At 38.5% G+C, this 27,742-nt stretch overlaps 1 protein-coding gene across 1 annotated transcript in view; it reads left to right on the top strand.

The window, feature by feature from the left end:
• Positions 1-14,836: 14,836 nt before the first annotated feature.
• The window catches only part of vwc2l (von Willebrand factor C domain containing 2 like), a gene marked incomplete at both ends in the record, with an annotated part of 28,492 nt that continues 15,586 nt past the window's right edge, over positions 14,837-27,742 (top strand). Inside the window, one exon of the mRNA XM_080498443.1 lies at positions 14,837-15,238. Within this exon, the coding sequence (XP_080354569.1) occupies positions 14,837-15,238 (402 nt within the window). The remainder of the gene's footprint in view (positions 15,239-27,742) is intronic.

The following is a 27,742-nucleotide window of genomic DNA, read 5'->3' as shown; positions in this document are numbered from 1 at the left end:
AGTGTCAGTTCTTATTTTTCAACTACAGGGGCACAGATGGATATAACAGCACATGGTGAAAGACTGAAGACCAGCCAGTGGAGGTGGTTGTGTCACATGCTGAGGTTACACCATTGTTGAAACACTTGTATTTTCAAAGACACCGTCATTATTTGACCTTTGTAAATTATTGTCACATGTCACTATATCAGCAACAGCAATGTCTGCAACAGCAGTGAAGGTCTGTGTATTTTTGCACGCATGTGTAAATTGTTCAGCCGTGCACAGTGATTACAGAGACCTGCTTTTAATTATTGTTTTGTGTATTTTTTTTTTATTTTTATTTTTTGCTCCATAGTGCCAGAGCCAAGAGCTGCAGTAATCATTTTCACTTTGAGCAACACTACAAAGTAATTTTTGTTTCCGGCAATACTAAAAATAATACATTTTCCACAGAAACATAGCAAACAATTCCAATATTTGCCTGGATGATAAAGTACAATTAACTACGCCCTGTTGAATATCTGAACACATGGACATTGAATAATTGGGAGCAATCAGATGATAATGTTGTGTCATTTAATAAATGGTCATATATTAGAAAAACCCCACTTTAGACTTTTCTGTCTATTATTAGATGTCTACAAGGGCAGCAATGTAAACCTCTCACAGTTTTCACAGCTGCTCTTGTGATTGTTTTCCTTTATCTTGTGCTTCATTTTTAAATTTGAAATTATTTTCATGTTCATATTTTGTTAATCTAAAATAATTAAATATTTCAGAATAATGGGTATAAAAGTGCAATTACATAAGTATATGTGTATATACATAGTGTGTACCACATTTGTCATCATCAAATGACTTCCATTACTGGATAAAGCATATTACATTAGGCTGTTTACATGATCAATTGAAAAAATATTATGCAACATTTATTAATGTATCATGGAGACATGGGACAAAGCATGGAAAAGCAGACACAACTACATCATAGTTTCTTCGATTTTCTCTCTTCCACAGCACATTGTTTTTCCCCTGAACAATTCAATAAAGGACAGGAGGTAAATATGAAAGGGTTAATGAGTTGTGTAATCATTGTATGAATCATCATGAAGCACGGATGTGCCTCCCATGGAGTCTTTGCGAAACCACTGACTGTAAATCTCATTAGCAAATCTAAATTGAAAACAACAACAACAACATTATAGAGATGACTGCTATTTTGTTATTTATTTAAAAAAATGCTACAATGAAACAGAATTGTTTTTTGTGATTTTTTTTTCCCCCATTTCTTTTGCTCTTTACTTTTCTCAGCAGTGTATTTGTGTCTAAGGACAAACCATGACCACAATCTTGACTTTATGTTGATAGCTTTGGTTTGAAAATAAAGAAGTAGTGGTGAGCATTTCAAATTTATAAATTCAAAATCCCCAAATCCATTTCAGTGAGGATTAACCAGCATATATGTGAGTGTAGAAAACTACTATCTTGTAAAATAAACTGTATGCTGTCGTGACATATAAATTAAATTCTGCGTAAAGTGGATGTGGACAGCAGGTGGCCTCAGGCACATGTGGCTTTCCCTCCTATTCTTTATAGCTCATAAACCCATTTCCAGAAGTGAATACATTACTGGTTCCTCAGATTATTAAATGTGAAAAAGTTATTTGAGCCACATTTAATTTTTATTGCAAATATCCTTCATGTACAGTATTGAATCAACATTGCATTTCATTACATTTCCAATATATGCCAGTGTTAGAAGTGGTTGTCGTAATTTGACCCTCTGTCAATAAGTATGAAAGTTTTGGGACCTTCACAATCATGACATTTTACAATCCCTGTAATGGAACAATAAAACATCCATGGACTCAGTATCTCAATAATCCAGACAGACTTAAATTATCTCAAAAATATGCATAACATTAATTTACTGTCACAAATGTCCCTCACTTCATGTTGAAAAAACTTAACCAATAAGCCAACTTTGCTACGACAGCTGTCAAATAATTAGTGAGCAAAAGTAATACGCCTAAATATAGTGAGGGCAATTCCAATTCCATATTAATGCCACAAACCTATGTCTGCCTGTTGGATATTATTAATCACAGTGACTATATAATATTTATGTTCACACCATATTTTCTAATGAACTCAAAAACTTATTTTTGTATCCACTGCTATGTCTATTTAAACATTTTATTCCAATACAAATTCTCTCAGAGAAACATAGTTAGCTTTGGCTTTTTGAAGATAAATATAACTAAAGACACAGCTTCTGCCATGAAGAAGTCATAATTCATTAGATTTCTAGTTCCGAATGAAAAAAAAATTTTGATTTCTCTTGACCTTGTTCATTATGTAGATAGGGTTCGCCGTGCAAAGGGAATTTGTATTTGTTGCCATTTGCTCCTGAGTTCTTGTCACTGCTCGACTCGCTTTACAATTAGTCAACAAGTCAGGAATCTGTGGGTGTGTATGTTTGGAAAGTACTTTCATAAATGGAGAGGGGCATGAATTTTAAATGCATCCCAGATGCTCCGCTTGCTGCACCTTACACGCACTTACCAGTTAAATTGGTTTGCATTTCATTTGCAGGCCCATTTAAAATGCAGTCTCTCTTGTGGTGGAACACCTGGTCTTATTAGTATAGTGCACAAATCCACATTCTGCCATCTGCAGCAGTGATGTCAGCACCTCAGTGGGTAACTATTCCCACCCCTACATCTCCCAGAATCAGTGATATTAGATGGAAGAAAGAGAGTTGATGAAGAGGGGGGTGAGCAGAATGAGAGATGGAGGAGATGGAAATCCCTGCAGTGAGAGAGGTTTCGTGCGGCTGGAGGCTCCCTGGAGAAACAGTCTCAGAGCAGCAAAAATAGACAGGGGATTGGAGGGGGGGGGGGGGGGGGGGGGGGGGGGGGCAGTAACTCTTCTGTATGCCACTAGCTAATTATCAATCCTGCAAGTAGCAACCAGCTGTTCACATGCACCACACAGCATTAGTCTAATATTACACATTACCATGGAGAACATTCAACTGGTAAGTTAGAAAAGAGACGTATTTGAAACAACAGATGGTTATATTAACATTACAAGTCTTGACTGGAGGCTTGCAGATAAGATGTTAGTCTTGTTTTTTTTCCCAAGGAGAATCAAAGTGGTCCTTCTGATTATACTCCCTTAAGAACCACAGATGAAGAGTGGGGTTGCCAGGAAGGGATTTGTTAGTTCACTTACAGGCATACTTTGAATTCCCAGTCAGAATTGGCTTTTTAATCTCATGGGATTATTTTTGTTTTGCTGTATTTTCAAGGTCAGAATGTATAATGGGTTTTTTTAAGCACAACATCCATCTATAAAAACGACTCCCTGTTTTTCCAGATCAATGTAGATGGCTGTCCAACCATAAACAGATACATCAAAATAGATTGATTTCCTATGTTCATTGCCAGGAACATGTCTATATGGACCCCTGTTGTCCCTAATTGTTGTTTGTTCAGTATTTTGCCAGCGAGCATAGACCACATGTCTAACGTTGTCATCCTATTAGAGGACCCATATGGACCATATTGATCAGATGTCAATTCATTGGGAGGTTACAACCGCTCCCATATGGCATGGATGGCAATAAAAAAAAACATGCAACAGAGAATATCTGTAAAAATCAACACAACATGATTACTTGTTGTTTTTCTTATTGGTCAGTTCCTTACTAGAATTAATATCTTATACTTGGTAGCATTCAGACGTTCTTACCAAAGTTATTATTTAATAAGATCTTTGTGATATTGTTGCTATATGTGAGATATTTAAAACATTTTTGTGACAACAATGAGAATCCTGTAATAGACAGGAAGGCCAAGTCATCCTCATGCCTGAGGATTGGTGTAATTGTAGGTGTTTACAGTTGACAAGATTACACTCATGAATGACATCCTGAGGGGACAGTCAGTGTAAGCACTGTCAATTTCTTGTTATTGCTACATCTCCCCAGTGCCTTATGGGCATTGTGGGTTCTGACTTCATGTCATATAACACCATGCCACTGTGTGAAGCTGACTCAAAGCAGAATCATTTACTACCTGACTCAAACCAGTGAATAGCGGCAATCCAAAACCCTGCTGTGTCTGTACTCATACTGCACAGAACGTTTGTATAAACATACAAATGCATCTAAACACTTAAAAATGTGAAGAATGGCTGTATTTACACAGGTACACATTTAAACCTGGTACTCAATTTCTCTGAACGTGCACATTCCATTTATCAAGCTCAAAATTGGTGAAAGCTTTGTGACCAAATAGAGTCACCTTTCGATGATGTTATTCTTAACACCAAAAAAGGATTTTCTTCTTAGAATATATGGAATCAACGGAGTGCCAAAATTAAAGGAAATAAATGTGGAAATATAAAGAGAATTGATAATACAAAAATATACAAAGGTAGTCATATTCTTTTTCTATCTCGTCTTTGCTTTTTCCATTTTGTCAATGCTTCTCCTGTTGTGTCTTTGTCTTTTCCATTTTCTTTTTGTCATTGCATTTACTCGACGAGTCAAGCCATCTAAGAAGACAAAAGCAATATAGTACAATTCTTGATGATATGATACGTTGATACCCATCTCCACCCCACCTCCTCCTTGTCTCTATGCAATCATCCGGCTTGTATCCATACCCTACCTGGGTTAAGGATCAAATCCCTCCCCCCATCTTTTGTCTGTCTATCCTTCTCTTCCCTATCCTGAAATAATTGAATAAGCCGCTGCCCCTGAGCCTGGTTCTGGGAAGCTGTCTTCGAACTCAAGGGAGTTTTTCTTTTCCACTGTCGCTCACGCCTGGTCACGTAGATCTGTAGGGTTTCTCTCTGTCGAAAGCACCTGGTATGTCTGTACAGTACCTGTGCTACATACGTAAGGTTCACTTAAGTTGAATCTAATCCCCTGCTTGCCTCAGGCCTCATCCTCGTCACCAACAGTGTCCAGACCCCGGGGGGAAGACTAATCCAAGATCATCGTGACCATGATTTCATAACTTCCTCCACAGTCTCCCACAACAGGATCTGAGTTCCAAATAACTTCCAAAAGCCAATAAAGCTCTTCTAAAGCAAAACTTTGTATGTGAGTCTTTTCAGGGTTGAAATTGCTAATTATGGCATATTCATGGATGCGTTGTTTGTTTGTTTTTTGTTGTTTTTTTTAAGTTGTGAAAGCGTCAACTTCCCAGAGCATAAAATATTTCTCAACATTTTTCTGAGATAGAGGGACTTCCAAGAGGACCACTAGGAAATAATTCTTAACTTGTAATAATAACCATTTAAATGTTAAAAAGAAACCCAAACAAACAAAAAATCATCATCACAACAGTTAGAAATTAAATAGCCATATTTCATTAGTGTTAAAGGCTATGAATCGTTTGGTCCCTAAAAAACGAGCTATTCCTTTTGTGCAGACACGTTTATAGTAGATCATGTATGGCATTATGAGGGTCACTTCAATGTGTGCATGTTTATATGGGTGAGGACAGAGTGGTTCCTCCTTTATCGTTTAATTTCCAGCATCGTCATGCACTACTTAAGGTAAATTGACATTTTTAAGAAGCTGCTTCACATCAACCAACCTTGGTTTTAAATAATTTAGTTTCAACCTTTACTTTAAGACTCTGTTGTCTTTTAAAAACGTATTATTTAATATCTCTGTGTAAATTATATTTTCTTTGCAAATAACTTTGAGCTGCATTTTATGTCCAGAAAGATGTTTTATAATTTACAGGGGTCGCCACAACAAATCATAGCAACTTGCACCTAAGTCTGGGGCAGATATTTATTTTAACCAAATGCTCATCCCTTTCCAACTGGCATTCAAACCAGTGTCCTCCCACTCTCAGGGGTTAGACATCATAATATGATATCAACAGAAGAAAATAATGTACAAATAAAGATTATTATTATCATTATTATTATTATTATTATTATTATTATTATTATTATTATTATTATTATTAATTACACTTTGGAAGTATAAAAAAAATTCTGTATATTTTAACTACCCTTAAGACAGCTATAGGAATAAGCTGAGTCAAACTTGATGAGTTTGACAGAAGCAGGGGTAACAGGAACCATTGCCTTCCATGTCATATCTAAAAAGCCACAGCTAGTTTATTTACTGTTACACTTATTGATGGTGCAGTAGCACCATGTTGTCAGTGAGTGCATAGTGTTAGCCATTTAATGTATGCTCTTTTCACATAAATATCAGGACTGCCAAAAGCCCAAACAAAGATAAGTGTCCACACATCAGCAACTGTTTGCATAAAGAAATTGCAAATGATTTTCAAAGCAAAGCAGAATGAAAGATAAAGCCTGGCTGGCTCACACTGTCATGCCATGGTAAGACTTCCCTATCTAAAAAATAGAAAGCCAAACACCCTGCTTCTCCACTGACTTTAATTCTGTGCAATCTCTCTTGTAGCTTTTCTTTTATCTGTTTTCTTGAAACACGAGTGGGTCAGAACCTGTTATATGACAGGTCAGTGTATAAAATGCTACAGGGTATCTAATTACAGCCCTGAAAACGTTAAACTGTTTGAAGGAGAGGACGAGAATGTGTAAAATGTCATAGATGCACGCAAGTAAATAATATTTTGACTTGTTGACTAACATACATTTCAAAATATTACAGAATAAATTGGACATTTTTGACAGGTCTTACATCTGCTTGTATGGTCCTTCCCAAACGTACAGTGACACAATCTCACCGAATGCAAGTCAAACGGGAATAATTTTGCAACACCATGTTTTCACATTTATGAGGAAGTGAGGAATATTTGCACATTCTGTTGACAAATATTATTTTTGTTTCCCATATCTGCATATTTGATTAAATGTTACCTCCAAGTCATGGTTTGTTGAGCATGGCATGTGGAATCAATAGGGTGAGGTGATTATTAATTTTCTCCACAAGGAGACTTTCCACTAAGTATTTCTATTCTCCTGGGTCTCCTTGTTAACATCACTTGACATTGGTATGTGTTCTTTAATTAACTGTACATGGCTATTAAGCAATATGTGCTATTTCATGCTACACTAATAAAAAATGAGTGCAAGCTTAAGGAAGTGAAATCTCACATAATTACATTACTCAAATCTGGTATTGTTGGTATTCAGCTATTGGAGCCATTCATTTAAAAAACTCAATACCATATTACACCATAAAATCCTGTATATTACATTTGATTCATATGCCAAAGTGTCCCTCCAGGCCTTCTCCCACTTCAACTCTATTTGCATGTCTAAAGCAGCAGAGTCATTAAAAGGCAACCAACCACAGCGACAGTCTCAGTGCTGAGTACTTCCCTGGAGCTGCTGAAGCATCGTCAGCCTTTGGAGAAAGCGAATCAGAGAGTCTGTACAGGTCCCCTATGGGAGGAGAAAAGAGCTCTTATTCTAACTTGGCGGAAAATGCCAGCACCCACAAGGGCACTGTTACACACAGCTGGGACATAAAGTATCACAGGGAGACCCACAATCCAGCAGCAAACTGAAACCGCTGTACGTATTTCTTCCCTATTCACCATTTGCACCAAGCTGACTCATCCCAAAAAGCCAATGAATCTCTTTCCCTGCACTGTAACGGGGCTATTTGAATGTCTGAATCACTGTGCCATGTAATACAGGATGGGGTTTATAGGACTACAGGGTAAAGTGGATGGGGGTGAAACAATGTGGAGCGATGGGACGCATTCTCTGTGAGGCAACTGAAACACTTAGATGCATACTTCAGACTTTTTTTTACAATCCTTAACCATTTAACTCTTGAATTTACACATTATGGGTCACATTACTTGGCTTTGGGACGGTTTCGTGCTCGTTCCATGCGATTGACCTTCTGACCTTCTTGTTGCCGTACACGACACAGGCTGCCAAAATGGGACTTCAGCTAAGAACAAGACTGTCTGTGCACACACACACACACACACACACACACACACACACACACACACACACACACACACACACACACACACACACACACACACACACACACACACACACACACACACACACACAGAGTAAAAAACAGTCATGCCAAATAGGTTTTAATTGCAGGGTACGACTGATGTCCGCTTTTAATAAAATACACAGCTTTGAAACAATTTATTTTCGCAAGTAAAAGGAATATGAAATGTACCGAGGACTAATTAAAAGCTATAAAATAAGCCAGTATCATAAGTGTGGTTTGCATGACAGTTGTGGGCAATAAATACAGAAAGGCCATCACATTAAAAAACAACTTTTAAATAACTGTTTTGTTAGTTTTACTACTAGAGCTTCCAGTAGTGCTTAAACTATCATCAGTGTACACATTGGACAGGTTGCATTTTCTATCAATGGGCAAACAGACAGACAGACAGACATGAACATAACTCCATAATGGCCATTAAGCTCATATTTGAGTTTGAAATGTTCTCACTGTGAGACATCAGCTAACCACTGCTAAAGTACTTTACTATAAATAGGAAGGCTATTCTTTATCCAAGTGCTGCACCTACAGTATGTTTTAATCAAGATTAACCATCATTCTAATGCTTTTGTCACAGTATGAAGACTAAAATGACTCAGAGCTGGTTTTGCATAACTTTTTTTGAAAGTAGTGTGTGGATCTTAAAGAGACGTGGATTCATATTATTATGCTGTCAAATCAGCAGAGGATTGCAGGAGCTCAAGCCAAGGATTACATTTGTCACAGTAAAATGGTACTACTAGTGTTAATTTCAAGCCAACAGAATACTTAAGAATGGAAAGGCAAACTGCATTGTTAAATGAAAAATGCCCTCCAAGAGACAATAACAAAAAGCTTCCGTTTATCAACCATAACCCTAATTTCCATGGAAGAAGAAAAATACATGCTGCATATACACAAAGGTCTGGATTCACTGGAGGATACACCCACCCCCCACCCCACTCATCCCAACTACAGGCTATTTCTTGTCTTTCTTTTCATTCCTCTTTCCCTTCCCCTCACTCTGCTCTCTCCCTCACTGGCATTCAGTTTAATAAGTTAGCCTGAATAGCTGTGACTGAATATAATGCCTAAGACCTGCTAGCAGGCTATAAATGCAGCCCTAATGGCAAAACCATTATAACAGTCAGCTCAGACTTTGCTGTAGTGAATTCGTTGCTGCAGGGAAACAGAGGTGGTGGATGGCTGGAGGTGGAAGTGGAGGGGAGGGATGAAGAGGTCCCTCTCCATTAGCTGATTGAATTGAAACCCAGTCCTCTGCACTGGCAATTGTTTGGCTCACATCAAATAGAAGGGGAGATGTAAACATCTCTGATGGGTGGGTCAGGAAAATGTCATATGAAAGCATTGTTCCACAGACAAGACTACTTCCCCACCTGGCACTGATGCAGAGGTAGTCTGTCAACAGAAGCGGTTGCTCGTGTACATTTCTCAGTGCTGGTGATGTTTTGTATCATCCATCCCATGTTTTTCGTGAGCCAGAGTGAAGGCCTAATGGACCATAGCATGCTGGAGTAGCTGGCCGGCTGTCTTAAACAACACATCTCACATTAGGATCCTACATTTACTCAAGTGCAATGTCAGATTCAATAAATGATATATATACACTTGTACTGACTCTGTTGTGGAGAGTGGTGTGAGAAGAGGAAGGAAGATGAGAGGCTTCACAAACTGTAAGTGTTCCTTTTTTTTGTAACCAGGTCAACAGCCAAGAAGCTTCTGCTCAGAGAGTAGGGGGAGGGGATGGGCTTTGTGGTGCATGGTTTATCAGACAAGTGTTATGCACGCGAGAAGGTGCATGTTTCTGTCTTGAATTAAAGTGCATGTGTCTCGTAGCAAAACACATACATGGAAATCACAAAGCATTTGGAGACATTTGCAGTTTTCTCATCTGCTGCAAAGAGAAGGAAAGAAAATGCATCCCACACATGGAACTTGATGTAGTTAATGATCATAGAACAACAGTCTCCAAATTAAAATGAAGAATGGTTTTTCATCTGTGCTTCTGCTGAAAGAGAAAAGTTCTCATAGTTTAACCTCTGTTTGCCCTTGAATGTGTGCCTGCTAAACATTGCAGCAGGCACAGTAATTATCCACTTTGTGCACGTTACCAGAAGTTTGACAAAGCTCTCCTTGCCACAGATTTTGTTATGATTACAGCTTTGCCGGTATCTGCATTTCACAGAACTGTCATGTTTTCTTGAGAAATAACTAGCCCCTGCGTGATCTCTGTCATCTCAGCTTTCACTATCTCACACCTGGATGACTCTGTGCTGCATGCAGACACTGTATCATTAAAGTATAATCATAATGATCATATACACTTTATTCTGAGCTTTTAGATTCACTGAGATTAGAAAATAATTGGTATGGTTGAGCGGATGGGAGCTGGCTAATACACTGTTCCTGTGACAGAGCTGTAGTTGCTGAGGATAAATGTCATCAAGTACAGAACTGATGCTGAATTTAAGCAATGTCACCAGAGAGCAGACTTGCTGTTTGGAAAATCCCAGGATATGTCAGTGCAGAATATACACTTGGATCTATTTTGGACATCTTTCTAATATTGAGTGGTGGCATTTGCTGCACAGACTATATGTCAATGCCTCATATTGTTGTTGCTCAACTTCTTTTTTTTTTGTTCCTGCTCATGTCCTCTCCAGTGATTAGTAAATATTTGATAAAGGTTCAAGGTTACTTTATTGGTACCCATAGGTAGACCTGTTTTAGAGGTTTTGTGATCACTTGGCACATCATAACAAATAAAGACACACAATGAACCAAACAAGCAGATAATAATTGGTCGAGTGAGACAGGATGGAAAAGACAAGAGCTCAATGTTCCGATAAATAATTAAGATAGGATCAAAAATAGATGACGAGAATCCACAATAAAAAAACACAATAAAACCTTACAGAGATAAAAAGCAGTCACTAATATAAACCAGGATAAGAACATTCAATGACTGAAGAGTCACGATAACAAATATAGCTAAAAATAGATAAATACAATAAAGTGCAATGTCACTGGGTCTTGTTCAGTTCAGTGATGGAAACAGGATGAATATAAGATGGTGAGTAAATTTAGAGTCATCTCATCACACAAAATAACATCCCTCTATTTTCAAACCTTACACAGTCATGCGGAAAAGTAAATACTATATCACATGAAAACTGAATTAAACGGTTTTTTTTCCATTCAAACAAGCTGGCAGTAACAGCTTATTCTTTTTTTCCAGTCTAAACCAGCTCTTGATCATGAAGATCATGGATTTTGTTGTTTTCCCCCCATATTATAACAGTCTGTATTAACAGTGTGACTTTACCGGGTTCTTTTTTGCCAATCAAATTTTATACCTGAGATTAAGTTTTATTCAGCTTTTTGTGAAAACATTTAAAAGAATGATTGAGGGTATATTTACTTTAGGAGGGTGATGACACAAACTGACAGAACATTCACACTTCAAACATGGGTACGTTGATCACAGTTGCACATTCATAAAATAAGAATGACATGTCACAGACGTGGTCTCGATAATTGGAATTTCCAGGGAGTGACAGGTAGAACTTGTCTTATGTCAGATTATGACAGTTCTAATTTGTTGCTCTCTTTGTTGTTACAGTGTACAGCATCATAACGCTAAGCTCTAAAGGGATCTCGAAGGCTTCCAGATGAAGGGAGTTTCATAATTTACTGACATGTACGTGATAGGGAAACAAATATTTCAATTATTGGTAATGTATCATTTCATCATAAGGAAAATTAATCATCAGTGCTGTGAGCATTAAGTTCATTTAGTCAGGAATGGTAATGATCATTTGATGGAAAAATGAGTCTCCTGGAATTATGGTATTGGGTGACAGTATGAGCATTTGCAATGGTTGTGTAGAAATCCTAATTGTACAATTAGTAAAAGAGAAACACATCTTCAATTTCCATGTGAAGCTTTAAAAAAACATTTTTTGTTTTTTACAAACAAAACATCAAAACATAATCACGCAAACAAAGCCTCGATGCAAAGATCTGAACTTTTGGAAATTATAGCTGCTCAAATAACAGCTTTATTTAACCACTGTACTGTGGTCTTTTGACAAAGAACAAATGAAACTTTGTCTCAGGGGGCATAGAAATGAACATGTATGGTTTAGAACTGCTTGCATCCATTGATTCAACTACTATTTTGCTTCACATCAAATTCACCAATAATGTGAATGTGCTTCAAAAACATTTATGCTCAATCAAAGCTGTGTTTAAAACCGAGTAATTAACTACATCCAAGTTTCCTTCCAACAGGGCTGTCAACAGCATAACTTCAGGTAAGTTTTGTGGACCGTGCATCAAATCTTAAAATTTGCATTACTCTTTCATTTAAAACAAAGAAAATTGTATTTATAGGTTATTCATTTACTGGTATGGTCCAATTGAAATCAAATGAGAATCTATGGTGCCCGTCAACTAAAATGCTTGACACAATTCATAATACTCTGGGGTCAATCGTGATATCTTAGAGTAACAAAATTACCCCAAATGCATGTTTCAACATTTTGTTGAATTGCTCCTCTTATGATGGGATGAAGCAGCAGAAGTTGGTGCATGCAACAGGTCTCTGGGGAGAGTTTGAAATTGGTTTACCCGGAAGACTAACAGGTGTTTTGAGCCCTAAGAGCTCCCATAAAATATCAGGTTACTCAGCAAAGATCAGGAGAGCACTGTTATACTGTATTTGAAGAAGATGGGTCATAAGTCTGGAGTTGATAAGCGGTTTATGATTCCTTGAGGGGATTTCTAATTAGGTGACGGTCTTCTGGGTCATATGTGCTTAAAATGAATGTTGTCAGGCAGTGGCCCCTATGGGCTATCATCTGTAAAATGAAACTGTTGTTTCTCTGCAAAGCCTCACTGTATTCTGTTTCCTCTTGTTCCAGGGGCTAAGAAGTCAGGCTCCCTTCTGCGTTGCACCGTGGAATACTAATAGGTTTCTGTAAACTGTAATGAGTGACTCGGGGAAACATGCTGCAGGTCATGTGTAGAGAAACAGCCACGCTCCAGCACACACGCAGGTACACAGACATGCAGAGGGGCCGTAATGAGGCAAACCACCCGATTAACCACTTCACTCGTTTACCAGCCACTCCTGCTGTAACCCAAACAATATCTTTGGTCTGCGTCGTTATTTATGCCTTTACATTCCAGATATATGCAGATGGTGGCGATGTGCGTGCTGTGCTGCCGTGACAGTGTGTGACAGAGGGACGGGGGGAGGCGCTGTGCTCCGCTCCACTCAGTGCAGGGCGCAGGACGCAGGACGCAGGAGACAGTCGCTCTCCAAGGTGCTGAAGTCAGAGCGCTCTCTGCTCAGTCTCGCCCACTGACGGTGGAAACAACCTCGGCTGCAACACCCAAATACTGACTGGCTTCAATCTGAAGTGGGCTATTCTGTTTTTACACTCTCTAACTTCTTGCCATGTGGATTTTTTTTTTTTTTTTTTTTTTTAATGTGTCACGCAACCGCTGGATGTATCCACATGACTGCTGCTTTCTAATATCCACCTGCATCGTTGGGAAATACTGATCTCAGGGAACGCGACTGAGGATTTGTCTTACAGTTTTTTTTTCTTCTTCTCTGTCTTTCCTTTTCTCTCTGCACTGCATGGACGTGAACTGAGAATTTGTCTCCAAAAGGTGAATTCGCGGAGGATAATCATGAAGCAGACCTACTTTTACGTGGATGTCATTTTTCTTTGCGCTTGGAAACCGGAGTCAAATCTATAAAAGGCTGGCGTTTAATTGCTTTTAAGACCCTCGTCACGACGCGAGAGAGGGGGGGATTACAATATCTCCTGGATATTTCTTGTACCTTGTGGATGGAGTGAAGTTTTAGATTGCGTATAGACGACTATCTGTGATCTGTGTATGTGTTTGGCTTCACACTAAGTGGACATCAAGCAATTTCAACGCGGTGAGTTGTTGTTTCGTAGGATCGCTGTTGTCATTGGCATTCAACTCATCTGCTTTTAAAACACAAACTGCTTCAAACCAGCATAAATGCATTGAGATAGGGGAACGTCGTTTGGACTGTGCTATCATATTCCAAACATGTGATGCATTTTTGGGTAAAATCGTGGCGCATTTATCAGGTTTTTTCCCGGTACATTTGCATACAACACGGTTGAATTGACGAGAGCAGGTGACTGAGGTGACCATAAAGCATGTGCCCGATGGATCAATGTGTTATTGGATTGAAATTAATCTTAGATAGACTTTAAGGTACCTGTTGTCGCTGGTTCCTCTTATAAAGTTTTAATTTAAAAAAATAAAAATGATGTGCCTGTTTTGAATCTATAAGGAGAAGGATGGTTATGAGGATCCTCCCCACCCACTCCAGATCATGAATGTAACCCTCTCCTACGTTGTTGGATGTCGTGTTGCTGCTGTGATTTTGGAAGAAAAAAAAAATCTGCATCCGACAAGGCACCAAAACCACCACAAAGGCACATACAGACTCAATGCTTCGCATGTTAGCCATTGTGATTTACTACTGGGGATACTGAATTAGCCCATTCATTAAGCTGGTAGAACAAGTGTCATTTTTCTCTAGTAACAGAATAAAAATGAAAAGTAGTGAAAGGTGAGGTCTGTTTACAGAGAGAAAAATAACAACAGTAATCATCATCATCATCATACTATGTGTTGTTGTTTTTTCTTCCCTCCTGCAGCCCCTTTCCTTGTGATGATGATGACAATGATGATGGCGATAATGAAGCGCTGGTCAGATCCGGAGAGAATATCGGGAGCCTAGGGATGACATCCACACAGTCGTGTTGAATGTGGATGCCAATGCTGCGGCGGAGGATGGGCCCTCTCCCTTCGCCTGCTGTCGTGCTCCTGTTGGCCCTGAGCACCGTGTCTCCGGCCACGGTGGGTAACCCAGAGGATTACACCACGGACGAGGCGGAGCGGACCGCCGGGGAGAACATTGTCTTCGATGACTACCGGGGGAAAGGATGCGTGGACGACAGTGGTTTCGTGTATAAACTTGGGGAGCGCTTCTACCCGGGACACTCGAACTGTCCGTGCGTGTGCACTGAGGATGGGCCGGTGTGCGACCAGCCGGAGTGCCCCAAACTGCACCCAAAGTGCACCAAAGTGGAACACAATGGATGCTGCCCCGAGTGCAAGGAGGTTAAAAACTTTTGCGAGTATCGGGGGAAGACCTATAAAATTCTGGAAGAATTCAAGGTAAGGCAAGAAATTTCACTATGTCTCCAAAGTGATGATGGGCTTGCAAAAAACCATTGTGAGAAAAATATTGCATCTCATGAGATGTGCCATCAGTATTTCAGTTTTTGTATACCATTTGCCCCATCATCTGTTACCATCTGGCATATTTGTTCTAGCCATGGATCAGACTAATGCTTCTTTATATAAAATTGTAAAATAATAGCTAAATGGCAAAATGATAAATAGACTTCAAACATGCTCCACATGATCAGTCACATTCACACATTTACGCCCACGCTCGCATATCAATGTGAATGGCTGCCATACAATATGCTCAGATAACAGTGAGAACAATTTGCGGTTTATGTGAAGCCCAAGGCCACTTCAACACATTGACAGGGCCAGTCCAACATTAGAAATTGAGGTCTACCAATGGAGCTAAAGCTACACCAATTCAAGTTCATAACATGGTTCTGGTTTCTTAGTTTGAGTCCTATTATGGTGGTTCTGACAAATGTGGTGGAGCAAGTTTTACCACAATTCCATAAACAAAAATTGCATCTACTTCTTTGACTGTTCCTGATGGAGGTGTCAGTAGACAAGACTCCATTAACAACAACAAATAGTGAGTCAGCACCTTATACGGCAGCCATCAAGGTTATTCTGTGTCTGAATATAAACATCAATGTAAAACTGCTCAGAGATGGAAAAAAACAAAAAAACAAAACAAAACACCAAACTCTTTCGGTGAAGTCAATTTAAACTAACCACACAGCATGTTCGTCACTCAGTCTCAGCCATTCAGGTTATGCACATGGTTAAAATTGGCATCCAACATTAAAAGTCACAGTCATGCAACTTGGTGGCCATGTCCAGGTCTCATAACAACATAAACAAGTCTTAGAGAATACAGTAGATCAAACAATTACACTCTGCTGTCTTGGTCTTGAAACGTTTTGACAGTAATCCTCTGTGGTAATACTTTTTATTTGAAATTTTCAAAAAGGGAAACACAAACACTAAACTGTAACATGATGCTGTTGAGAGAGCTTAACATTAGGGAGGATGTAAGGGAGGATTTTTTTTTGAGGGCATTTAAATTATTACTTGACATACTGGAACAGAAAGTATCATCAAAATGTGTTTATTGGCTGAGGGCACCATGATGGCTGCTTCCCAGGGTGATGTCATCCCTCCCTGCCTCATCAACTAAACATTCACCCAGCTTTATCAAACTGACACATGCTATAACCGTTTTTTGATAGTCTGATTTGCGGACTCTGACTCATCCCTGGCAGTTTCTCTGTGTCTCCTGTAAAGAGTTTCTGCCCATCAGACCAGCGTCTCGGTCACAGATATAAAGCATGGCAGTGCAGCATGATTATTAATGACACAAGGAGCATGACAACTACAGTCTGTGTTTAAACTGTTGCTGCCCATGAGGAAACCTCATTCAAATTCCTCCCAAGTGGATTGAGGCAGCAAGTGACTGAAATATAATATGACACAAAGTGGCCTAAACAGGGGTATAGCTCAGTGGTGATCATGCCATTTGTTTGTGTCTGTGAAAATGTATCAGGAACTAACTAGGTAGGGGTTTCATCCCAGTTGTGTCATCCAAATGTGATAAGCCTCCACCAATTTAAAAAAAACACACAAAAAAACTGCATGCTTTAAGCTGTGGTGATAATCTGAATTAAGAGGATTTGGAATGTAGTTTGATTGAAGCCTCTTGTTATGTTATATAGCCATTGCAGCACTGAATATATCCTGCTTTGGATATCACAATAATACAAGTATGCTCTTAAGGCAACTAACCATTGGGAACTCCATATCGAAGACAATAGGCAGACACATTTTTGTTTTCAATATTTGAAAGCACTGCATTAGATACAAAACAATATAGATTTTAAAAGTACATAACCTGTATCTATTTGTGTAGAATCTGATACCCAGGATTAAACCCTTTGGTCATTCAGAAAGTATGAGGAAGCTTTCTTGTTTTCCAAAATAAAAACAACAACAACCAGAAAAATCAAAGTGAAACAAAGAACTGTGTTAGTAGTATATGTTTTTAGTATTGACAAAATGACACAAAATGGATATTTAAAGTAATACTGTGCAAAGAAGCCTGCTGAAATCTGTAGATGCTTGTTTACAGCCTGACGAGATTGAGGGTGTGACGTGAAGTAAACAGAGAAAGTGGTGTAAATGACTTGAAGGTGAGAGGATGGCTTGACTGCAAGTTTTTGGAAGTTCATTGTATTTTTGCCAGTTATATGGAATCAGAAATGTATTTTTTCCTCTTCTTTCTATCCTTTTCTTAAATTTGGTGATAGTGTCGTCACGCCTCCTACTGGGAAGAGAAGTGTGTTTTGTTAAAATATTAGTCTTCTCACCGGGTGAGCTGCTTTGTGAGATTCATGATCACTGAATATTTGAGCAGAGAGATGGGAGGAAACCTCATCTGCTTTGATGTGGGAGAATTTTCTTTTGACAGCCATGTGCCTGGCGAGCCCATCATTCACTTCAGCTGTATTCTTGGCCATGTGTGCTATAACTAGAATAAAACTATCTGCAGGGGAGCATGTGCTGATGCAGTGTCGCATCCCATTCTCCAGCATGTAAGACCTCGAGGGTTAGTGCTCCGCTTCTCCTCCCAGCCTGGATGGCAGGAAGTGAGCCATCTTGTAAGTCAATCACTGTGAGCTCCTGGAGTTCAATGGGAAAGATCTCCCTTTCCCAGTGTGAAATATGTATCTTAATGTGATCAAACTGGAAGATTCCCACAGTAAAAGTGAGAGATTTCAAAGAGCTCCCTCAAGCAGGGTGAAACTCATTCAACATTGCAGCAGTTTTTGGTGAAAGTTCAGAAATGCACTTGCTCCACGCACAAAATTCCTTATTGTTATATTAGTTTTGATTGTACCCATGAATATAAATGACAAAACATTGCACTTGTTTGAAATGGAGTTGCTTTTTTTTTTTTTTTTAACTCTAACACTTTATAGAGCCTGTCTTTGTTAGATATGTTAACAACAGAAAGCAAAGAAACGGCTGCACAGCAAAAGCGCATGAATAAATTGTATCTCCTGAGCTTCATTTATTCTCTCGTCTGGGTTGATGTATGTGATGAAAAGTCTCCTTTTCACTCCGACTCTGAAGCCTCACTGCTGGAGGCAGCCATGTTACTTGCTTGTTATTATCATGTGAAAAATGTGTAAACTAGAAACGGTGCCTTCCCAACTGGTAACTACCCCAGTTTCAAGCTAAATACATACAGCATGGGCATGCAATAAGCTTGCCCAATTATTTGTGGCATATGATTTCCCACTGAGTTCCAACAATTTATTGTTGTTTCAGTTTTGTGATCCTGTACCCAGGCCACTGATATCCAACCTATTCTTCTTGTATTTTAAATAGGAAATTCTGTGCTTTTTAGTTTCATGAGATGTGTTAAAAGAACTATTACATACTGACACGATATTAAAGAGAAGTTGAATCACACTCCCCCCCAGGATGACTGACAGTCAATAAAACAATTATTTTATATGTTTTGTGTGGTCTCCAGGAGAAGGGTTAATACATTAATGAAACATCCTAACTGGACATGATAGAAGTTTCCTTTTAGAAATAATCTCAGCAGTCTATGGGCATTAAAAGTAAAAACACAATTCTCCACCTCAGATATACTGCCACCAACCACAAACATTGTTATATAGTGACTGCAGTGTCTGGTGTTCATAGTAGTTCGGATAAGCACAATAGGATATAACCTGTTTTAGTTCCGATATGTGCCGTACATAACTGTAAGCCTGCTTCAACAATCAAAATGCGATCATCTGTGTTTTATTACTCATCATGTGAAACACCAGGAGAGCATATAGCATGTTTGTTTTAGGTCTCCTTCATTTTGTCTCTGAGGTGAAGGGAGAAACACGGGAACAATGTGCACCTGTGAAAATCAGCATGTCATGTCACTAAAACAAATTGAAGCAGGCGGGGGGGTTAACACAGCAATAACCAGATAGTCATCGTTATTGCTATCCTGCTACAGCTTATCTGGTAAAAATCCATCCAAATATAAAGAATGACCAAGATTGAGCAGTAGTCTGCAATCTAAAATCCATTTTCCATTTATGTTCATTTTTACTGATATGTTACATCCTACTTGATAAGTAGAGTGGCATTGGACAGGAGTTTTTCCCCATTGTGTGCGACCACCCATGCTGAAAAAACTGATTAACAGTTTAGTCAGTCGACATAAAAACAATTAATAAACAATTAATGCAATTAGTCATTGTGCAGAAATGTAAACTATGGCCAGTTCTAACCAGACCAATTGCAGCACTTCTGTGTTTTGGTAATTCATGTAAATTAAATGGCATTTACATTTGAATTATAAAATACACAAAACCAGGTTTTTGTAAATGTGACCAAGGGCTTCTGAATCTTTTATCAAAAAAAAAGAAGGGATAATAATAATACTAATAATAATCATAATAATAAACATCCATTATGACACATCGACATGGAAATGTTGCCATTAAGGATTTTGTGGGAGTTGCCCATTAAAATCCTGTATACTTAATCTGTTCTGATAGGTGTGTTTGCACGTCACACAGAATCAAGCTCAGTCCTGCATTGGGATGCAGGCCCACAGATTTCGTAAGGGTCGCTCTGAGTGTATAAGCCTTTTGAATTTAATGAAAGATCAAGTCCATCAATCATGCCAATCACCCAGCAACTAACCTTGACTGGAGGCCAGAGGGAAAGAGTATATTTGTATGAATTCTAGGGTGGGAAAAAAAGTTTTGGTTCTTGATCGATTAGCTCAATGAAATCAATCTGACATGAAGATAGGCAGGGTCAATGTGTGATGCAAAAATGACCATCCTCCGTCATCTAAGACCACACAAGTAACTGTAAAAGTAAAGGTTGGGTCTCTTCAACGAGGACATGAAAGCCGAGGAACCCTGCAGTGTTCAAGAAAATCAAAGGCCGTCAGTATCTGCTATGCAGACCCCTGTTTAGAGATGCCGACAGGTTAACCTTTGGTGTGGGCCTCATTGGCATTTCCTTTGCGATGATTGTGTTGAGTTGTGCAGACATTTGCATCTATATTCAGTAGGCAATGATAAAGAGATACAGCTTTTAGGAAAGGCAACAGGGGATCTAAGGTTTTGAAATTTTAAATGTTTATGTACATTCAAAATGGTTTCATACTAGTTTTATTATCTAAATTGGAAACATTTAGATTTTTACTTTTCCATTGATGAAAGTGCCATCATGCAGTTCTCAATGAGTGAATAAAGTAATTATCATCCACATTTGTACTGGGTATTTATTCAGCTCAAACTGGCTGACTGTAGTGAGTCATTTGTTGAATCTAGTGTTAGTAGTCATCCATCAAATAAGTCCAAACTACAGTTACTAATTCCCAAAAGAAGACTTGGGCCTGATCTACTAATGGTTTGTGCATATAGAAACCACATAAGTAGACACTGTTGAAGCTGATCTATTAACGAGATGCTCTCAGGTGTATTATCATATCTTACAATTGTCCAAAATACACACTTTTTATTTAGCGTGTCTTCCATCATAAGTATAGAATACTGGCCATGTACTCCAGATTGCAGAAAATACTGTAAAGAGTTTATGCAAATACATTAATGGACAACATCCTATGTGAAAATTGTTTATTGCATTAGTTTTTACAACATTAAAAAAGGTTTTGCAGACTACCTCAACCTTTCTTTGTCAACTTTATTACAATACAGTTTTTGTATTTTACCCCTAATTGTACTTGGTGACTGATCATCTAATAGATTAATATGCTGTAATGCTCCAATATGTTTAATAACTTCTGCATCTAACCGCATTTTTTATGCTGGAAGGGACTCAGTGCTCCATCTACTCACTGCAAGCAGACGAACACTGAAGCAATCGTGTTTCCTTTGATCAGCCTTGCGTAAACAGTCCTAAGCAGGAAAAATGCTCATCTAAATGTTCATGCTTGCACACGATGTCGCTCATGGTGTTATTCAGAGTAAATCGCCCACAAGATGCATGTTCAGTGAAAGCGTGTGCATATGCAATTCAGCACGTTGTATGCAGGATCTTAATAAATCAGAACTTTGGTGTTTACCAAATTTTGTATTGTTTGCAATGACTCTTCAATGCCATTCAGTCTTTGAAGGTGTTTCAGTTTGCAGTGTCTTTATTCTCACTGCAGCTGCCATCAATAACCAGGAGATATAATTCATATTAGGTCTGGGACGTGAACCACATGTTCCCGGTTCACCGTCTTCTCCCCAGAGAAGAGATGCAGTGTTGGAGGAAGGTGGGAGTGCTCTGACATTTTCTGTAATTGGCAATTCTTGTAATTGTTAAATGGTAAATTTGCAAGCAGAACCATGAGCCTTTTGTGGGGTAATTTCCACACATCTTTCCTTTAAGTCCTTCACGATAGTTACTATCCAACAGTGTTGTCTTACAGAAATGGAGTCAGTGATAACAGCTGACTGTACTTCAACCCTTTTAGTATATACATTTCCTGTTGCATGTGATAGGTTTTACTATACATATTTCTCATGCCCATAACTCCTTGACTCATTGTGATTTATAGAAAATTCTAAAACTACAAGAACCATTAACCATTTTTTTTTTACCCACATAAAAATACCAATGCTCGCCTTTAAGACTTCTGATTTATAGACAAGATTCACAACATGTCACACATTTGTAACAAGGATACTCTAATAAAATACACAATAGTGAATATAATAACTTGGCAGAATGGGGGAGATTACCTGTCTGCACAGTCTTTGAAAATTATACAGCCATTTAATTTTTTACAAATTAAATGGTGTGAATATAATTATCGTCGTCAGATCAGAGACCTTCAGTCGTAGTTGTCAAGTTGAGGGAGCCTGCAGAGGAACTGCAGGGGGGCATAACATTTCTGGTTTAAAAAAAATATTTAATGTATATTTCCCCACCCAAAATGAAAATGTTGGTGACATCTCACACTTTTGTTCAACCTCTATTATTTCAGTGGTATCGTCAATTCAATTAACTAATGTGCTCATTATCAAGCAGGTTTGAATTGAAATCAAGGGAAAAGAGGCTGCCAGGTGAATAAATAACCAATCAAATGGAGAATAGCCTGCACAAAAGGTTTACGTTACTGTGCTTGTTTTACAACATCCATAACATTCATTGTTGGGATATGGGTTTTATATTATTTAAAGTTGTTCATGGCATATTATTGCATTGGTAAATTAACACGATCTGCTTTGAGCCATTGCGAGTTTCCCTGAATGCTCGGATGAGCAGGTCCCTTTAAATGTTGTCGCCGCAAGGAATTGTGGGGCAGCATGATCTGGTCTCCTTTGGTAAAGGCTGCATCACCTACTAAAGGAGGTTCTAAAGGAAGCATTGAGCCTCCTTTCCTTAGCTTCCTTAGCACAATAGTAGTTGGGGGCCAATGATTTTACCTGTGGGAAAAAAACAGCAGTAAAGCTATAAAAATAAAAGTTAAAATTAATTTGTTTTCCTGCTGAATGCAGTGATAGTCAGTGTTTAATACATTAAACAAATTTGGTCCCAAGAATAGCTCAAATACCTTTTTGTTTTTCAGCCAGTTGTATAAATGTCCTTCCTCAAATCTTGCCTCGTCACTTTCTCTGTATTCTCCTGACCACCGGAAAAAATATTGTTTCGACTCGGGCATCGGCAGCATAGAGTTTGACTGTCAAACTCATTCTTGTCAGTCCCATTAACTGCATGAGTGAGTTTCCTGTGACCCTGTTGTCCAGCCTCAAAGTATTTTGCATTACCATTTGCCCCGCTGAAGGTTATTTGACTATTCATGGCTTCCAGGCCTTGTCTGTTTGTCTCGGTGTAGGAATGGAGAGCATGACAGCCGATTCACTCTAATACCCGGCCAATAAGTCGGGGACAACAGGAGTCTTCTTCAACCAAAACATCTGGCAGCACGTCTAAATTCAGTGCTTGTGCTCCATTTTCTTTTGTGAGCCTAGACTAAGGCATGACTGATCCTCTTCACGGTAGACCTCACACAAAAGGACGCACTGAGAGCACCAGTGCCTGCTGAATACATCGCAGGATTCTCTGCTGTGTGTCATAGGTGCATGAAGTAGTTCTCCTTTCATATTGTATTTTAATATACTCTGTCCTATAGGGTGTTTGCCTTGGCAGGTTTCTATCCCTGAGCAGCATGTATATCAGACAATCTGCCAGATTAACCTACAGAGAAATGCCACTTCAGCTTTGAAATTATTTTTTATTTTAAAGGCCAGGTATGGTATTGAATAAACATGACCGTCAAAGGCGCTTCTCTAGTTTGGACTTTATAACAGCATGGATAGAGTAAAACCAATAACATAAAGAAAATCAGGATTAAAGATCAATCTCTTCTCATAGTATGTCAAGAATTGAGTTTTCTTCTTTTCATCAGTTCAGCTACGAGGAATAACCAAACACAAAATGAGGAAGGGAAAACGTTTTTTTTAATTGTGTTAATTCTGATTAAAAATGATTTTCCGAATCACTTATTGTATCCCAAAAATCTTTGCGTTGTGTTTTGAACCATAGGCAGCCTTATTAAAAACTAATATGAATTTGCAATCCCCTGCTCAGGCTTTGCTGCACAAAAATACAGATATTGAATGATATGATCATCATCATAAGTACCAAAGTCCTCCTAAAGCATCTGTCACATATGACATGTTTCACCAGTAATAAACAAGCATACCTCCTTGCATCACACAACTCCAGTTCTCCATGGACTCTATTGGCTCCCAGTTCAACAAGGCATTCACTTAGAATGCCTCTGCTGACAGTCAAAGCTCCTCCATACGTCAATGACCTCCACATCTACTCACCTGGCTGCTCTCTCAGATCTGCCTCATCTCTCAGCCTCATCTCTCGGGACTGCATGACCACCATGAGGTCTACAACCTTCAGCCACGTGGCCTGCCACCTCTGGAACTCCCTCTCACCCAACATCTGAAACATAATAAGGGATTTACAGTACAGTTTGTCAGATTGACAAGATAGATGTATATTTCAGCATTGTTTCTACTCTGGTTGTACTCAAAGCTACAGTGTGTAACTGAAACACATACCTCCAAAGGTCCATGAAGACAATTACAGGGTAAAAAGAAAATGTACTGTGGTGTAAAGCCAGTAACAGGTGCAATTGAGACTTACCACAAATTTGAATATAAAAGTAGCTGACAAGCGTTTAATTGCCTATGAATTCAGAAAATCATCATTTTTTTTTTTTTTTTTTTTAAACATGAGAAGGTAGTGTTTTTGCTGAATTTTACAATGCGTGGGGATGTTGGCGGGTCTGCTTCCTTTAGATATTTAAATAAATTAGCTTATACCTCACCTGTGATGGAAAACAATACTGCAGAGGGAAGGATATGGAGACTGGACAGGGACATACTGTACAAACACACACACACTGGCACAGAAAAACACTTACAATAACTTTGTTATTCTGCAATAGAACTGCAATATGTTGTATTGTGCTCAATGCTCTACAGTCAATGTTGGACTCTTATAACCCTTTGACTGATGTGAAGTGAAGAGTTGACTGACAACATATATTGTGCAAAGGATTCAAAAACGGCCATCGGGATATGTGTTTGAATCAGACTGAATTGACTGTAAATATTATAATTATTACTGACTATGAACTATAACAAGACCTACTTCTACCCACACCAGGGGACCGACTACAGCATTCACTTCTCCACAAAACTTTGCTTTAACCAGATGAGCCATGACAAGACAGACTATTGGTCTCCAGATATATGAATGATCATACATTTCTTGTTGAGATTTTCATTTGCTGGCAGAGATGCAAAGTTATTTGCTTACTGTTGATGATGCTAGAAAAGCACACTGTTCTCAAATGGGAGTTGAACCCACCATGGTGTGAAACAAGCAGAACAATGGAACAAACTTTGTCTCCACTTTCATCAAAATATGCGCAAAGTCTGTTTGTAGCCCAACATTTGGCAATGCGCTGTAGCCCAAGGTGTTTACAGCATGCTGCCAAAATGTCTTGTATTTCTTTGTTTCTTCTGCTTTCATATTTCACTCTGTATGTTTAATATTTTATCTACGCTCCCCTGTGCACAAACACTGAGCATTACTCTAGTCTATCAATTCTGGTGTGATCCCAGCTTGAGGTCTTTGACAAGTTTTGTCTGAGAGTCATGAGTTTTTACATGACTTCTGAGTATGAAGGAATCACTGTTTGATTTTACCAAGTACTAACTATCTTTGGTTTGTTTGTTTCAACATTGATTTTAAACAAAATTCTGAACATTCTTTGTGGGACACCATCAAGTCTACCACCATGCCTTGACACATGCTTTTCTGAATCTGTAATCTATTTAAACATTATTAGAAAGACATGGTATGCAGGACATTGTTACAAACTGCTGTTGCTTGTATGTGCCACAAAATGAATAATTACCAATTATAAACATGAACAACACTCTTCCTTTTCAATATACTTGGATTGACGCAGTTCCTTCAAGACTGTAGAGGTTTTGTGTCTTAATTAATGCAAAAGTATAGGTTATGTTTTCTGCCTTCATTGAAATCACTGCATCAGATAAAAGTGTGTTCAGTATTTTTGATATGTGATGCTTAATCTGCTTGGCTGAATCACCTCATCAGATGTGTCAGAGGTTTCAGCTTAATTCTGACTGAACACTCATCCATCGTCTCCACAAGAGCTGGGCATTGTACAGCACATTGGCCATTTTAATGCTCTGTAGATATATATATATATATATATATATATATATATATATATATATATATATATATATATATATATATATATATATATATATATATATATATATATATATATATATATTAGGCTGTAGTTTCACCCACCATAACAGTCCCAGTTTGTTACAGAATATAATGAACCTACCGCAGCTAACACATAGAGAAATACAAGGTATACCTTAAACAGCTCTTGTGTCACAAAACATTGAAAAATAGACAGTCAGATGAGTACAGACATTTAGCACATTCAGAGTCACTCAAGATAATATGCCTATTGACTGTGTGAGAGACTGTCTGAATAAACAGAAGGGGAAAAAAGATGGGAAACAAAACACTGCATTTGAAACTGTTATGTGGTTTGAAGTGCAGTTTCATGAGGATAATGGGCAGAATCTACAAATTAAAGGGCCTTAGATTACAGTTTTCATTGAGAAGCTTCTTGCCCACCACTGTACCACCCAGCATGCTGCCTGTCGACAACATCTTTTAGTTTTTGGCCTCTCACAGACATGCCACAAAGGTTTTAAGATAGTGTTTGTGACGATTAATATATATCACCCTCTGGAGAAAGACTGCACAGTAGTGCCCTGGCTAGCATTTAAGTTCTGGTTGGTCCTGAAGTCTTTTTTGTATAGAGTTTACATTTTCTCTGTGTTCATACTTGGGTTGCTCTGGGTACTCTGGTTGCCTGCCACAGTTCAGAAACATGTTCTTGAGGTGAATTTGTGACTCTAAATTGACCGTGGGTGTGAGTGTGAAAGTGCGTGTGAATATCTGTCATTCCATTAGAAGGCAAATAAAAAGAGACAGCCTGTCCAGGATGTACACTGCCTTCACATATTGTCAGCTGGGATCAGCAACATACAATCCCTCGTTGGAGAAACTGGTATAACAGATGTATGGATGGAATATGATTAATTGCTGTTGTTTATTATTTATTGAAATAATGTCCAGCACCTGCATAATATCAGTGTGTGAAGCAAATCATTACAATTTCTAACCTCAGGATGAACAGGAAAATACTAATGTAGTGTTTTGAATGCAGTTTTCAAAAGGAGTTTGTACTGTTTTCTTATGACATTCCATGTTGCCGAGATTCAATTTGGGGTTGTATTGCTCACGGATGGCAGTCAATTCTCATAAAAAAAGCAAGTCTGATCAATTCATGTTTGCATCAGTTATTGCATCCTGGAAAATGGGTTGATAAAGTCTGATTGAATCATCAAGTGTTACTGTGGCTCTTCCACTTAGCTATACATAAAAATGGATCATAAACTGGGGCGCTGCTGTTGTGGCAACAAATCTAGTTGGAGCAATTTTGTTGGAACGTGGAATGTGGCCGGAACAAAAAATAAAAAACAGACAAAAATCGGCAAAAGTACTGCAACCAGTATTCAAATAGTTTACTGATCATTTCTGGGCAGCCTATCCTTTTTTTTTTTTGCAAAGTGAAAACGAGGAGCTAAAGTTTAGCTTCGCATAAAGCAGGTACAACAGGTGTTTTGTCTGCTTAATGAAAAATAAAATGGTGAGGAAGAAAGTATTTCCATTTGGGTTTATCATTGTGTGGGCTGGCCATGTGCCTTGGGCCCACAAGTCTCCACTGGCTATCTGAGAATAAAATAGGCAAGATTTATTGTAATCTGTTAATTAGCGAACTGTATAAATGCAGTGAGA

Source organism: Blennius ocellaris (genome assembly GCF_963422515.1).
Source record: "Blennius ocellaris genome assembly, chromosome: 6".
NCBI classification, from domain to species: Eukaryota; Metazoa; Chordata; class Actinopteri; order Blenniiformes; family Blenniidae; genus Blennius; species Blennius ocellaris.
Note: the sequence above shows the minus strand (reverse complement) of the source record. Positions and strands in the feature narration are given on the sequence as shown.